Below are 12,579 nucleotides of genomic sequence, written 5' to 3'. Positions count from 1 at the left end.
CTACTCTTGTTCTCAGGCATGATCACAGGTAGGCCGAACCCAATATTTTTTTCTCGAACCATGTAAATATGCTAAGAAGTCTCTAACTAAGTAAAAAGTCAATCCATAACTCGATTAAATATTTAAGGTCCCTGACGTAGAATTCAAAACTCATAAATTCAAATCTTAAATTCGTCTCGGTGCAGCCATCTCCAACTATTGATACAACCTACAAACTCATCTAGGATATATCTAAATCAAACCCCATCATTTTCTGGGGGTCCCTCCTATTAAACAAACACACTCTTGTACACGGTTTATAACACATTATATACCCAAACATTTCAAAGCTTGAGCAAAAAAATCCACTAAAAGTGTCACAATTTGAAATATACTTGACATTACTCTCTTGTCCCAACAAAAAGTTAGTAAATGGCTTCTTGGTTTGAACAAGCTCCTCCAAGAAATTACAAGAAGAATAGAGCAAATAAGCCAAAAAGTTTTGATGAATCCATCTGCATACCAAAAAATTCACCAACTTCTTTTGCAACTAATTATGGTTACTATTCCTACACATACACTCAAGACAAGAAACTTCATCCTGTTTTTCCTTTGCCTTTGCCATTAGATTCACCTAATTTCTCTACAAGATCAAGTAGTGGATCATCCCCTACCTCATCTCAGTTCAATGATGATGAAGAACAAAGGATTAGTCCACTATTTAGTCCATTCAGGTTTGTACAATCTTACTACGAAAAATAACTAGAATTATTTATGAACTTTGTCTCTGGGGAATCTTAGTAGCTCAGTTGGTTGGTTGGCTACCTGAACTTTCACCTTATTGGTGAGGGCTCGATTCCCTACCTTGTAATCTCCTCATCCTTAAATTGCATACCTAATAGAGATTACTAACAAAATTTGCATGTCGCTTAACATTGAACAGAAACAAATGCAATGATTGGTCAAGAACATCAAATGAGAGTTCAAAATCTAACTCTCCTTGCACTTCACCAACAACATATCCAGTGGAATTGGATAAGAAATTGGATTCTCCTAATGGGAAACAAGAAGAATGTAATCATCCGCGCCATCCTCTTCCTCTTCCACCAAATTCTTCTACTAAGGGTAGAACAGGGCAATGGAAGAAAGGGAAATTGTTAGCAAAAGGGACATTTGGAAATGTGTATGCTGGATTTAATAGGTATGTCATGACTCATGACTTTCACTCATTCTATTTTACATCTTTGCTCTCATGTTTTATGTTCTTCAAGGTAGTTGATTCCATAGTTTGAACTCGTAATCTATAGAACACACGGAAAATGGAGATTGAGACCTCACTAGCTAAAAGCTGTAAATTTGTTTCTGAAACAGTGATAATGGACAAATGTGTGCTATAAAGGAAGTAAGAATCATCTTTAATGACACAACATCGAAAGAACGTCTAAAGCAGCTAAACCAGGTCAGTATATTTCAACTCAAATCAAGAAATTTTACATGGTCTTTCATGTTTTCACCATTCATTCTCAACGCGATTAGTACTAACAAGTTGGTTTCTTGGTTAAACAGGAGATCACATTGCTCAGTCAATTCTCACATCCAAACATTGTGCAATACTATGGAAGTGAATTGGTATGGCCCCTTTGTGTTTGTTCTCAAAACAAATATTATGGTTTCTATCATCTTGCAATAATGAACTAAACTTGAACAAGGAAAAGTGACTATGAACAATCTTGTTTACAGAGAGGAGATAGATTGTCACTCTACTTAGAGTATGTTCCAGGAGGTTCAATTCTCAAACTACTTCAAGAATATGGTCCTTTTGAAGAACAAATTATCAGCAGCTACACTCGAAAAATTCTCTCCGGTTTAGTCTTCTTGCATGAGAGAAACATAGCACACAGGTACAAACTAAAGCTAGCGATCGATATTATCAGAAATATTTTTCGTTCTATCAAGATCAATATATTCTTCATATATAGGTACTATCAACAGTTGATTTTCAGGGTCTTTCTATTCCCTATTTTCTCAGATGCCTTATGTTACTGGCAGGGATATTAAAGGAGCAAATATACTAGTAAATGCTAAGGGTGAAATCAAGCTTGCAGACTTTGGAATGGCTAAACATGTATGTTATTGATCACCTACCAAGTTTTGATTTCCATTCTCTAAATAAGAAATTTTTATATACAGATGTATATATTTTGTTTTTTTGATTTGAATTTCAGATAAACTCGTGTTGTTTGATGGATTCTTTCAAAGGAAGTCCATATTGGATGGCTCCAGAGGTATTCTTGACTAAATGATGTTAATATCAACTTATTTTTCTAAAACCTTTCTTGTCTAATATTCGAAATATTATAGCAGGTAGTAAAAGATGCAGGAGGTTCCAGTGTTGCTGTAGATATTTGGAGCCTAGGTTGTACTGTTGTTGAGATGGCAACTGCTAAACCACCATATGAAGGAGTAAGATACACATGCATCCCTTGGTTTGAGGAAATTACCTAAGGAATTAATACTTGTTCTGTATAATGATATAACTGGATTTTGCTAGTCTTTTTAGATATTGTTACATGGGATTGACAGGGTGCTGCATTATTATTCAAACAGGTAGATGGGAAAGACAGTCCTGAAATTCCCAGGAACCTCTCAGATAATGCAAAGAGTTTTTTGAAACTTTGCCTGCAGAGGAATCCAAGTCGCCGTTTGACAGCTGTTCGGCTGCTAAATCATCCATTTGTTCAGGCTTAGTGGTGACAAGGAGGAATTAGCCACCACTCCATCTTGATGAGAATCCATCATCAACCGGACAATTTTATGGTATCACTACCTACAACTTCTGCTATTTTTTTCGTTGAAATCAAGACATGATTGGTAATGTTTGCAAACTTGGTGCAGGCAATGGATATTGCTGGCTTGTATCTCACCAAGACGGATAGTGAAGAGATTCGTTTAAAGCTGTAGCAAGATGGGAAAGATCTGGATTGGAGAAATGAAGATCAAGACTACATTTCAAGGAAATGAATATGAGCTAGTTGTTAGACTACAAAGCAAAGGCAGACACGGTGTGTTAATTAGCCGGTGAACATATCGTGTGATTTCAGTACACATAGGGAAAAGGTTGCGGATGTAAGATGTTTCCAGTAAGAGCATCCCACCCTCTTGGTGGATCAGTTGTTCTGTTCTGCCTTTACATTTGTGTTTACCATATTTCATTCAGTTCAATCATGGATGGATGACCTTAAAATTATCATTTCAGATGTTGGGAAAATATTTACCTGGATCATCACAAGGCTAAAATATCATTTACCATAAGACCAAGGTAGAATATACCAGTTGGTATCAACAATAATCCTAGTACAAGCTATAGTTCAATCCATCAACTGGTCAAAAATACCAATTCATGTACAAAAATATCCAGCACCACAACAACTATTAGTCAAATAAAGTATTACCCTCTCGGACTTAACAGAAACTCGGCCACCAAATAATGCACAACATTACATGTATGACTTGTGCAGCATCAATCCTTGCCATCAGTAATAGTTGCATCAAAACCTGCAGGGAACAAAAGGCAAAAATGCAACATAAATTAAGGGATTATATTGCTGGAAAAAATGAAAAGAAGAGCAGTAGATTCAAATATGTAATGGAATATCAGCTTACAATTTACTTCAGCTCAGACTGATGAAATAAAGAACCTTTATAAAATATTATTATCTACCATGTTACATTACAACAATGACCAAGTGGCATTTTACATTATGGAGGCAGTCCTCTTAGCAGAAGGATATAATTCTGCTTGAGGAACCATTCCTATCAACATGATTTAGATCACAGTCAAGTTTCTACGCCTCAGTTTTAACATTCTAGAATTTCGCCCATCACAGCAGCCTAAATGTAGCAGGCTATATGTAGCACATTAACGTAGAAGAGAGACTAATGGCTCGTTTGAAGAAGTGCCCTGCTGTTATGATTGGGGATCATAAAGTGACGTCTATGCCTTCTCTCTAACATTCAATATATCACTAGGATATTTTCACTCCGGTAGACACCAGATGCATAAACTCAAAATTACTGGGAGTCATCAACATAAGCACTTTGGGCACATAAGAGTAGCAGAGACGAGATCGAATATAGATAGGGTTTTTCCCTTTTATTCAATATAATAAAATGCAAAATAACCAGACTCATCAGCAAAATATCATTATCACCATTTCTCTGTATTATATGTTTTCCTCAAAGTTCTGCTAGGTATGTCTTTAATCATGTAAATACAAGTCTGTAGCTAAGGAATATTGTTCCAACCTCAAAATGAATATTCTTTTAGATCAGCCTTCGAGTCTCCAAGTTCCAGGTCAGCCATACATTCTTCAGCTGTAAGTGGAGGGAGTTGCCTAGTTTTACGCCTTAGGTTATGCTTATGCCAGTCACTCTTAAAATGCTCCCTGTATTCTTTTGAATCTCCCACAACAGCATTGCAAGTAGTGCACCTGTTCAGTTTTACTTCGCCTTCGGAACTCCCACTTTTTGCAGGTTTGCTCAGTTTTTCCTCTTCCCTAGAATTCCCGATTTCTGAAGAAATAGTCTGCTTTTGCATTTTCTCACTCAGCTGAAGGACTGAACCTGTAGAATCCTTCCTTAAACTCGATGAATCATCCTCATGATCATCGAACTGATCGACGAAAGTATCCCCCTCTACATGTACATTGACTGCAAGAATTTCCACTCTACCCTGTAGATTCCTTATTAAGGCATCACAATCCCGGAAAAGACTAGGCTCAATTTCACAAATCTGCAATACAATGATCAGAATGGAGTTAAGCACCACGAAAAAGAAAATGTAGTTGAACTAGTACGAGCGCATGAGGATCAAGCCTGCCCACTCAAAAAAAAAAAAAAAAAAAGATATTGAACTGCAAAGTTGACCTAAATATATGATGTATAAATTAGAGCAGAGCAGAATCTCTGCCTATTATCCGAAAAGGGTATTCTCATATCCTATCGCCTTGTAGAGAAGAATCTTTGCTAGTACTATTTGGGAATTGCCATGAGAGGTACATTTTTTAAATCAAAGATCATCTTAGCTTCAAAACAATATATATGATGCAGAAATTAGTTTGGCCCCCTCAAAGCACTAACATTCTTGTCGCTCATTAGTTTGGTGAAACCAGGAATCAAAGAGTTCCATGTTCCATAAATGATATGGAAATAAAATGACCTCCTCAATAACATTTGAATCATGCTTAAAACTTGAAACAAATCATTGCAACCAAGACTAGTCAAGCTAACAGGCAATGCAGTCGAACAAATTTTAGCAATGTTTTCAGCATTACCAAATAAATAAAACGCTGTGGATCTTTCTGGGTGACAAAATGAACAATTCTCAAACATTGCCTTTCAACCATCTATACTCGTCATGGAAACTGATATAACGGACTAAAGAACAAAACATAGCCAGATGAAGATTCACAACTCTAAACTCATATACCCACTTGTCTAGGCCATCTCTAATGAAACTGGTCTCAAGTCAAATTGGAACAATGTCCTACACCAGGAGAAGGAATAATACGTTTACCAAGAGATGAAACTCCAAAACCCAAGATTCTGAATAGATTGATGATAGTGCAACTAATTGGTACCACAAAGACTAAGCACAGACCCGCGTGAACAATGTCTAAGCTATAAGCCGTCAATGAGACCCAATAAGCTTTAGCCTTTCACAAACAAGTGTTCTTTTTATGACATTCAATATTCTTCTTTGATCTATAAGAAAGAACAGGACCTAATATTTATAGACCTAGTACCACTAAGACAACTAATCACAAAACTCAAGAGAGTTGACCAAATAGATCACACTGCATCAGAAGCAGTACTTAAATCGCTTAACATTGTACGGTGAATAAACCATGTTACCAAACCATATGGATAGAGAGAGAAATTCCACTTTTTTGCCCAATAGAAATGGAATTGAATGTATTGATAATATGAACTTAATCACATCACTAACATTTGAGGATCTGAACCAATGAACAAGATGCCCATGCTTCTCTCAAAGATTTGTTCCCTGACATACATAGACTATCTTTGATGCAAGAAGCAAAATAGTGTCCTACCAAAGGTAATGACTTGAGTGACTGGGAAATGAGTCAACTTGCTGAATTGCTACTGCTTTTGGAGACCTTTCAAGATATGTCACAGTGCCAGGACAGGATGATTTGGAAAGGCAAAGGTCAATCCACAGTAAAATCTTGCTATGATAGCTTGATTTCAGGTGAACTACAAGTTAATTTTTGGCCGACAAGGATGACACAGGAGTGGCTCTAATATCTTCTATTTAAGGCCCAGACTGCTAGTAATATTTTCTGCTCTAGGCCTGGAAAAGTGTGAGTAGAGTGCAAGGCCTACTTACTTATATACCCAGCATCTCTCCTTTTTTTTTGCCAATGTGGGACTCTTATCCTAAGCTAGGGTGTCACATACACCTCCTCTGATGGACTCAGCATCCTCGCTGAGGGTTGCCTCACCACATGAGATTTGCCTAGACTCAACACCGAGGTTTGCCCCACAGTCTCCAAATTTGCCTAAACTCAGTTGAACACTGACCCACCATCACCAAAGCTAATAGAAGAGTTCGGAAAGAGGGGAGAGTCACAGCTGGAACGGAATAATCGGGAGACAAAAGCCTACCAATGGGGGATTTCTAGATGAAGGTGGTTTGTGCATCAATTAGTGATTGTGTTTTAGGCAGTGTGAGTATTTTGGGGGCTGAGACTGGTTTGAATCATTATTTTTATGAATCAAACTTGGTTCCTTTGTATCCTGTTCTCTTTCTTTGTTTTTTTTTTTAATTGTATCAGTTGGTTCCTTTTTTAAGCCCGTGTTACATTTCTTTTGTTTTGTTTTTTTTTCTTTTTTCTTTTCACCTTTTTTAAAAAATTCTGAGAAAGAAAAAACTGATACACATGTAAGCATCCCAGAACAAACGATCCCTTTTTGTTGGAATTTTTTAATATGAAGGTAGGGAGAGCAGTTGGCTGAAAATAAATATCCCAGAACAAAAGATTTGGAAACCTCTAGCTGCAAAAATGCCAGAAAAATCAGACAAGGACTTCTCTTGTGCTATATGAGGTTTCAAATGTAGATGCCACTTACAATGGAGTGCTGACTTCCAGATTCTTCTCTCGACACAATGGAGGCATTCCACTCCTTAAGCTTGTCCAGGACAGAAGAATTACTTTGTTCTGGTACATGTATCCTCAACCTCATGGGGGCACGTTTTACGGGGTAATGCTTTTGAAGCTCCCGAATGACCTCCAATGCCTGTAGAAGTTAATTGATCAGTTGCAGGATACTAAACATAAAGAACTAAAAAGTCAGTCAAAACATCACAAGAAGTTTAGTTGTTACCTGTTTCTTTGAGCTGCTATTTGGATCAACAGCAAAATGGATTTCATGCATCAGACGTTCAATCATGCTAATTGTGTATGGATGCTGAGTTTCAGGATTGATTGTCTTCTGCATAACTATGGTAGCAATATCCCTGAACTGACTCGACAACTGTGATTCCCTCTCCTTCCCTGCAACTTGCAGCTCTCCTTTGTCCAAAATCTAAAATACAGAAAATATCATTTACGTAATACATCACTCTCATTTATTCCTTAAAAAAAAAGAAGGGATGAGGGTAGAGGAAAATATGGAATACCACTTAGTGGCACTTAAAATAAGCTGCTTCCTTTGCTGGTAAATTAAAACAATTTTGATGGGCAAGTGCTTGAGTTATCAACCTATTAAAGTGTTAAACATGATTAGAATCACTACACCATAGGCTTTTAGGAGGTCCTTTTGAATCCTATGCATCACAAATTCTGAAGGCTGTGCCACGCTGATTAGCTTACGTGAATAACTAATTACTTCGCTTATCAATTCGAACAGGCAAAACTGGATTAAAAACAAATACTTTTTCATCTTGATGATTCAGAAAGGAAGAATTGGATTACAACAAGACCTCAAAATTTCTAAAATATTGCCCTAACGATCAAAAAGTATAAAGTAAAACAATTTCTCAGACATTACTTCCCATAATCATGATATTCATATGCCAGATAAGAAAGAACCAATTTGTAACATACCCAACGTTAAGCAGTGTCATGCTTGTAATTGGCATATGCATATCAATAGGAGAAAAAATATGAAGCAGAAGCTATATAAAGAGAAGGAAACCAAAAAGGTTCAAACGTAATTGTCCATACTTATGAACAACTTTAAATGCTTTCTCACACTACTTGCTACCTCCTAACAGATGATATCTTGTGCAGTATGACTACTGATTCAAGTAAAAAATATGCTTTTCAAAAAGGGGAAGAAGTGTTCACCTCCAGACAGATTTTGGTTTGATCATCAGTACCAAAAGCCCTAATCAAATCTTTAGACTTTGCAAGTACACCCTTTGACACATTCGTGTAAACAGTATGTGACTGCAACACTTCATCCACATCTTTCTCTCTACACCACAAACAAAAAATCAATCAACCTAACAATACTTATTAATCCAACAGTTTTTCCCTTAAACTAAGTTTTTACTTCAAACCCTTTTTACAATACTCTATTTTGATTCTAAATCTACAAACTTTTTAGTATTTAACAAAAATCAATCATGAAAAAGAAAGTAAAAACTTACACGCCAGAACGCCATGAAAGGACCTTATTCTTATAACAAGCGATTTCGAAACGGTTACCGTGCTTCTTGAGACGCACAACAGCAACATTGGTAAGTCTCTTTTGGCCTACAGGCTGAACTAGCGTCTTCGACATCTCTATTTTCTCCTCTGCACACTATTTGCTTCTGCTAGGTTCCACACCTTTTGTTTTTTCGATTTGAGGGAAGAAGACCCTAATTTTGCATATATTTAATGCTATCCAATGTGATTCTTTTTTCTTTTTGGTTTAGATATTAAAATTAAGTTTTTTGAATGCAAAATGTTTTTGTTACTATTAAAGTTTTAAAATCATAATATTAACTATTAAGAGCAGGTTTGAATTATCTTAAAAGTTGATCAAATCTATTTTAAGTTGTTTTTATCTTTTGAAAGTGTTTGATAAATTTTAAAATAAGTTAAAAGTCAAAAGTAGGATTCTCTTTATTTTTTATTTTTTTGACTTAAAAGTCATTTAAGTCTAACCAAAAATATTACTCAATCCAAACATGCTCTAAGTGTGTTAAATAGGCTAAGATACAAGATTAGAATGTGTTATCTTTGAGATGTTAAGTGATGTCTTGATCAAGGAAGTGAATATGCATTGCATTCTTTTTTTCTTAATCAAGGTTTTATTTGATTTTCTTGATAAAAGTTTTTAATAAGGCAACAAATAATATGTGTCACTATATTTTTTCTTTCAATAGAATTTTACTTTTACATAGACATTCAAAGGGAGTTTTGTAAAATGAATGTCCACACATTATAGTTTGTGTTGAACAATGGATGTTCAAACAATATACTTTATGTCCAAGTAACTTTGTTTCCAAGTAAACTAAGTGACCAAATAACTATGAGCCCAAGTAAACTCCGTGTCCAAGTTTTCTATAGATTATATATGTCTCCCTTTTGTAATATGAAATAAAAAAAGAAAATAATAGAGAAAAGTTATTGTTATTACTTTTTGTCTCTCTTTATCTATATTCTTCTTAATTTTAGTACATTATCTTTAACTTATTCAGAAATAAAACAAATCTCATGGTGTAAAATGATGTCCGCTTTGTATTGTAAAATTAATGTACACACAAAATACTTTGTAGCTAAGTTTATACATATATTTATATATATTTCTCTTCTTATAATAACAAATAAAATACAATATCAAATGAAAAGAAAAATATTATATTTGTTATTTTCTTATATGTCTTTTTTATTTTTTTGATATTGATACTTATATATATTTTATAACATCTCAAACGTTTTCACGTTCTAACTTCTAAACATTGATTTTTTTTCTTCTTTTCTCTTTTCTTCGCCCACATTTGTTGCCTTCGAAAATCAAATTCACTATTTCTGTAATATTCGGCGATTTCAAGATTTGACAAAACTTCAACGACTTTTATTATTGCTTTCGGTGATCCCTTTCTTTTCAAATAATGTTTGATTCAAAAAATTAGAATTTTGAAACACTATTTTTTATTCGAAGAAATAATAGTAATAATAGTGACTCTTCTTTTTAAGTGAAAACATTCTTACCTCTCAAGCCATATATGGTAGGTTATGTAAATTTTACCATTCACATTTCAATCAAATTAATGTGTAATAACTCATATTTTTTCATATGAGTTCCTAGCATCTAAGAATATTCATTTCAATAGTTTATTCCATATTACTTTTGAGCAGGGACATGCAAAAAAATAATTATTACAATCTTTATATTAATTTGATCACATATTAGATAAGTAGTTAAATAAAATAGTCCTCTAAAACAGTAATCGATTTGTAATAGTTGATTTTTTCAGTAAGGTCATCTGCAAGGTAAAAATTCATTTTGATCAATCAAAATTATTGCTCCTAAATTTTTACCACTTAACTTTTAGGATAAATCAAGATATGCATGATTTTAATAGACAAGTTGACTTGCTACACTTCTCTACTTTGTAAAGGTGAAATTTTTGTACATACTATTCTTCTCAAATATCACTTATAAAAATTATAATAAATTATTATTATTGTTGTTAATTTGCTACAATAATTCAAAGTCACGACATTTAACTATTTATTTATATTGATAATATCTTGTAACACCTCAAAAATTAGAAAGTCAAGTTCTAAAGAAAATTTTGAAATTTGGTTACTAATGCACGTTGTACAAAGCTTACCTATGAACGATATAAGGTCCTATAGTCCGTAGGAGGACAGTTGTGAAAGTTGACTTGAGAAATGAAAAATGTCCAAGTCCCAGATGAAGGGTCTACAGACCAACAAGCGGTCCGTAAGAACCCTTACAACTCGTAGATGTTGACTCATGGAAGGGGTCTTGGACTTGGAAGAATTTATGGACTCTGAATCTATGGATCTATGGAAGGAACCTACGAGTCGTAGGTAGACCATGGCTCGTAGATCTTGATCAAAATGTTGGTCTCCAGTAACATGTTCTATGATGATAAGGATAATTTGTAGAGGCTTGTACGGATTGTAGGTTAGTCTGTAGATGCTCTCCGATAGTTTTTAGTTCAGGGTTAATTGGATCTTTTTTATCCTTTTAACTCCTAAACTATATTGTTTCTAGCTTATTTCCAAGTTCTATTACTGATTTTTACCCTTTAAACTATCCCATTTCCTCTTATTTACTCATAACCCCAAGATAAGGTCTTCTTCTCCAAATTCTCTCCAAGAATCTCAAAGAAAGTTTTAGGGTTCTTCAAGCTTCAAGCTCCCTTCTCCAATACCAAAGCTAAGATTCATCAATGGATCCTTTTCCATCCATTTAGTTCCAAGAAATTCTCAAATTTTACTTTATGATTTTACCAAAATTTTAGGGTTTCGTATGATTCTTCATGTGTTCAATTGTTTATGACTCAATTGATCACTATATTTAATCTAATTATGCATAATTTGATTCAAATTACATGTTTTCAAGGTTATTCATATGAACTCATGCTATATGTCTATGTTATGATCATGAATTGAAGCTTTGAAGTTATGCATGTATAAGGAATTGTAGTGACTATGATTCTAGGGTGCTTTTGAATAAAGTATATCATGTTTTATGAAAAAACAGGTTTACTTGAAGTATTCTCATTATGAAGAGATTATCATGATTTAGATGCTTTCGATTAAGCATCTTTTAAACATCAATTATGTTATGAAGTCATGGTGTTTAAAAGGAGCTATTCTTATTATTTACGAGCCTTTATGATTGAGTTGGTGTTACTAGATTGTCACCATTTTAAAGACTAAAAGATATGAATATGATATTGTTCTTTATGATTTTCGTTGGGAGTTTACTTAGCACCGAGTGTATTTGGGTGATTTCCAAAATCTTTGAACTATGTGCCCTTGTAAGATGTTCTAATTGGACAATTAGCTAGTGGATCCACCTAAGGTTAAGAATATGGTCCTTTATAGCTCATATGGTCTATGTAGGTTAACGGTAAACATCCCACAAATGATATGATTTCTTACTTAGCTTATATTGTCATGACTCTTATATTGCATTGACATGTTCATGATTTACAAACTAAACTTACCTAATTGGTATGTTTCATTTGGTCATGCAATAACATAATTTTGGACTTATCGTGTTCATGCTTATGTTTTATGCATTTTTCGCATATTCAATACATTTTAAGTACTGACGCATATATCTTATGTGTCTAATATTATTTCATAATATAGGATCCGACGTTCCTCTATCCGATCGTGCGGATTGATCAGCTTGAACAGCAGTTTGGTGAGTCCTCATGATTCATGGACCTTGCTACTACATATCTTTTATTGGTTTCATGTCTTTTCAGTTTTCACACTTATTCGTGTGTTAGGGGTATGTCCTAACCACATCTATGAATAGTAGGTGCTTATGTCATGCTTAATATCTTTTCCGCATTTTTAGTTTTATATTCAG

At 34.4% G+C, this 12,579-nt stretch overlaps 2 protein-coding genes across 5 annotated transcripts; one reads left to right on the top strand and one right to left on the bottom strand.

Moving 5' to 3' along the window:
* Positions 1 to 330: 330 nt before the first annotated feature.
* On the top strand, positions 331 to 3,080 carry LOC125850530 (mitogen-activated protein kinase kinase kinase 3-like). 4 transcript variants are annotated; one of them, XM_049530388.1, is made up of 10 exons: positions 331 to 713; positions 923 to 1,180; positions 1,351 to 1,438; positions 1,546 to 1,608; positions 1,720 to 1,880; positions 2,029 to 2,104; positions 2,205 to 2,264; positions 2,344 to 2,442; positions 2,587 to 2,796; positions 2,875 to 3,080. In XM_049530388.1, the coding sequence occupies exons 1-9, from the start codon at positions 412 to 414 to the stop codon at positions 2,725 to 2,727; spliced, it is 1,248 nt and encodes a 415-aa protein (XP_049386345.1). In that variant the 5' UTR covers positions 331 to 411; the 3' UTR covers positions 2,728 to 2,796; positions 2,875 to 3,080. The 4 variants fall into 4 exon arrangements, with proteins under 4 accessions (XP_049386345.1, XP_049386343.1, XP_049386344.1 ...); XM_049530386.1 differs by having other exon boundaries at positions 2,563 to 2,796; XM_049530387.1 differs by having other exon boundaries at positions 2,341 to 2,442.
* A 167-nt stretch (positions 3,081 to 3,247) lies between these two features.
* On the bottom strand, positions 3,248 to 8,861 carry LOC125850529 (uncharacterized). Its single transcript, XM_049530384.1, has 6 exons — positions 8,657 to 8,861; positions 8,352 to 8,481; positions 7,387 to 7,587; positions 7,132 to 7,299; positions 4,285 to 4,771; positions 3,248 to 3,534 (listed from the first exon to the last, which is right to left on the bottom strand). Exons 1-5 carry the CDS (start codon positions 8,788 to 8,790, stop codon positions 4,286 to 4,288), a joined length of 1,119 nt encoding a protein of 372 aa, XP_049386341.1. The 5' UTR covers positions 8,791 to 8,861; the 3' UTR covers positions 3,248 to 3,534; position 4,285.
* Between the last annotated feature and the right edge of the window lie 3,718 nt (positions 8,862 to 12,579).

This window comes from Solanum stenotomum, unplaced genomic scaffold (assembly GCF_019186545.1).
Source record: "Solanum stenotomum isolate F172 unplaced genomic scaffold, ASM1918654v1 scaffold17555, whole genome shotgun sequence".
NCBI classification, from domain to species: domain Eukaryota; kingdom Viridiplantae; phylum Streptophyta; class Magnoliopsida; order Solanales; family Solanaceae; genus Solanum; species Solanum stenotomum.
Note: the sequence above shows the minus strand (reverse complement) of the source record. Positions and strands in the feature narration are given on the sequence as shown.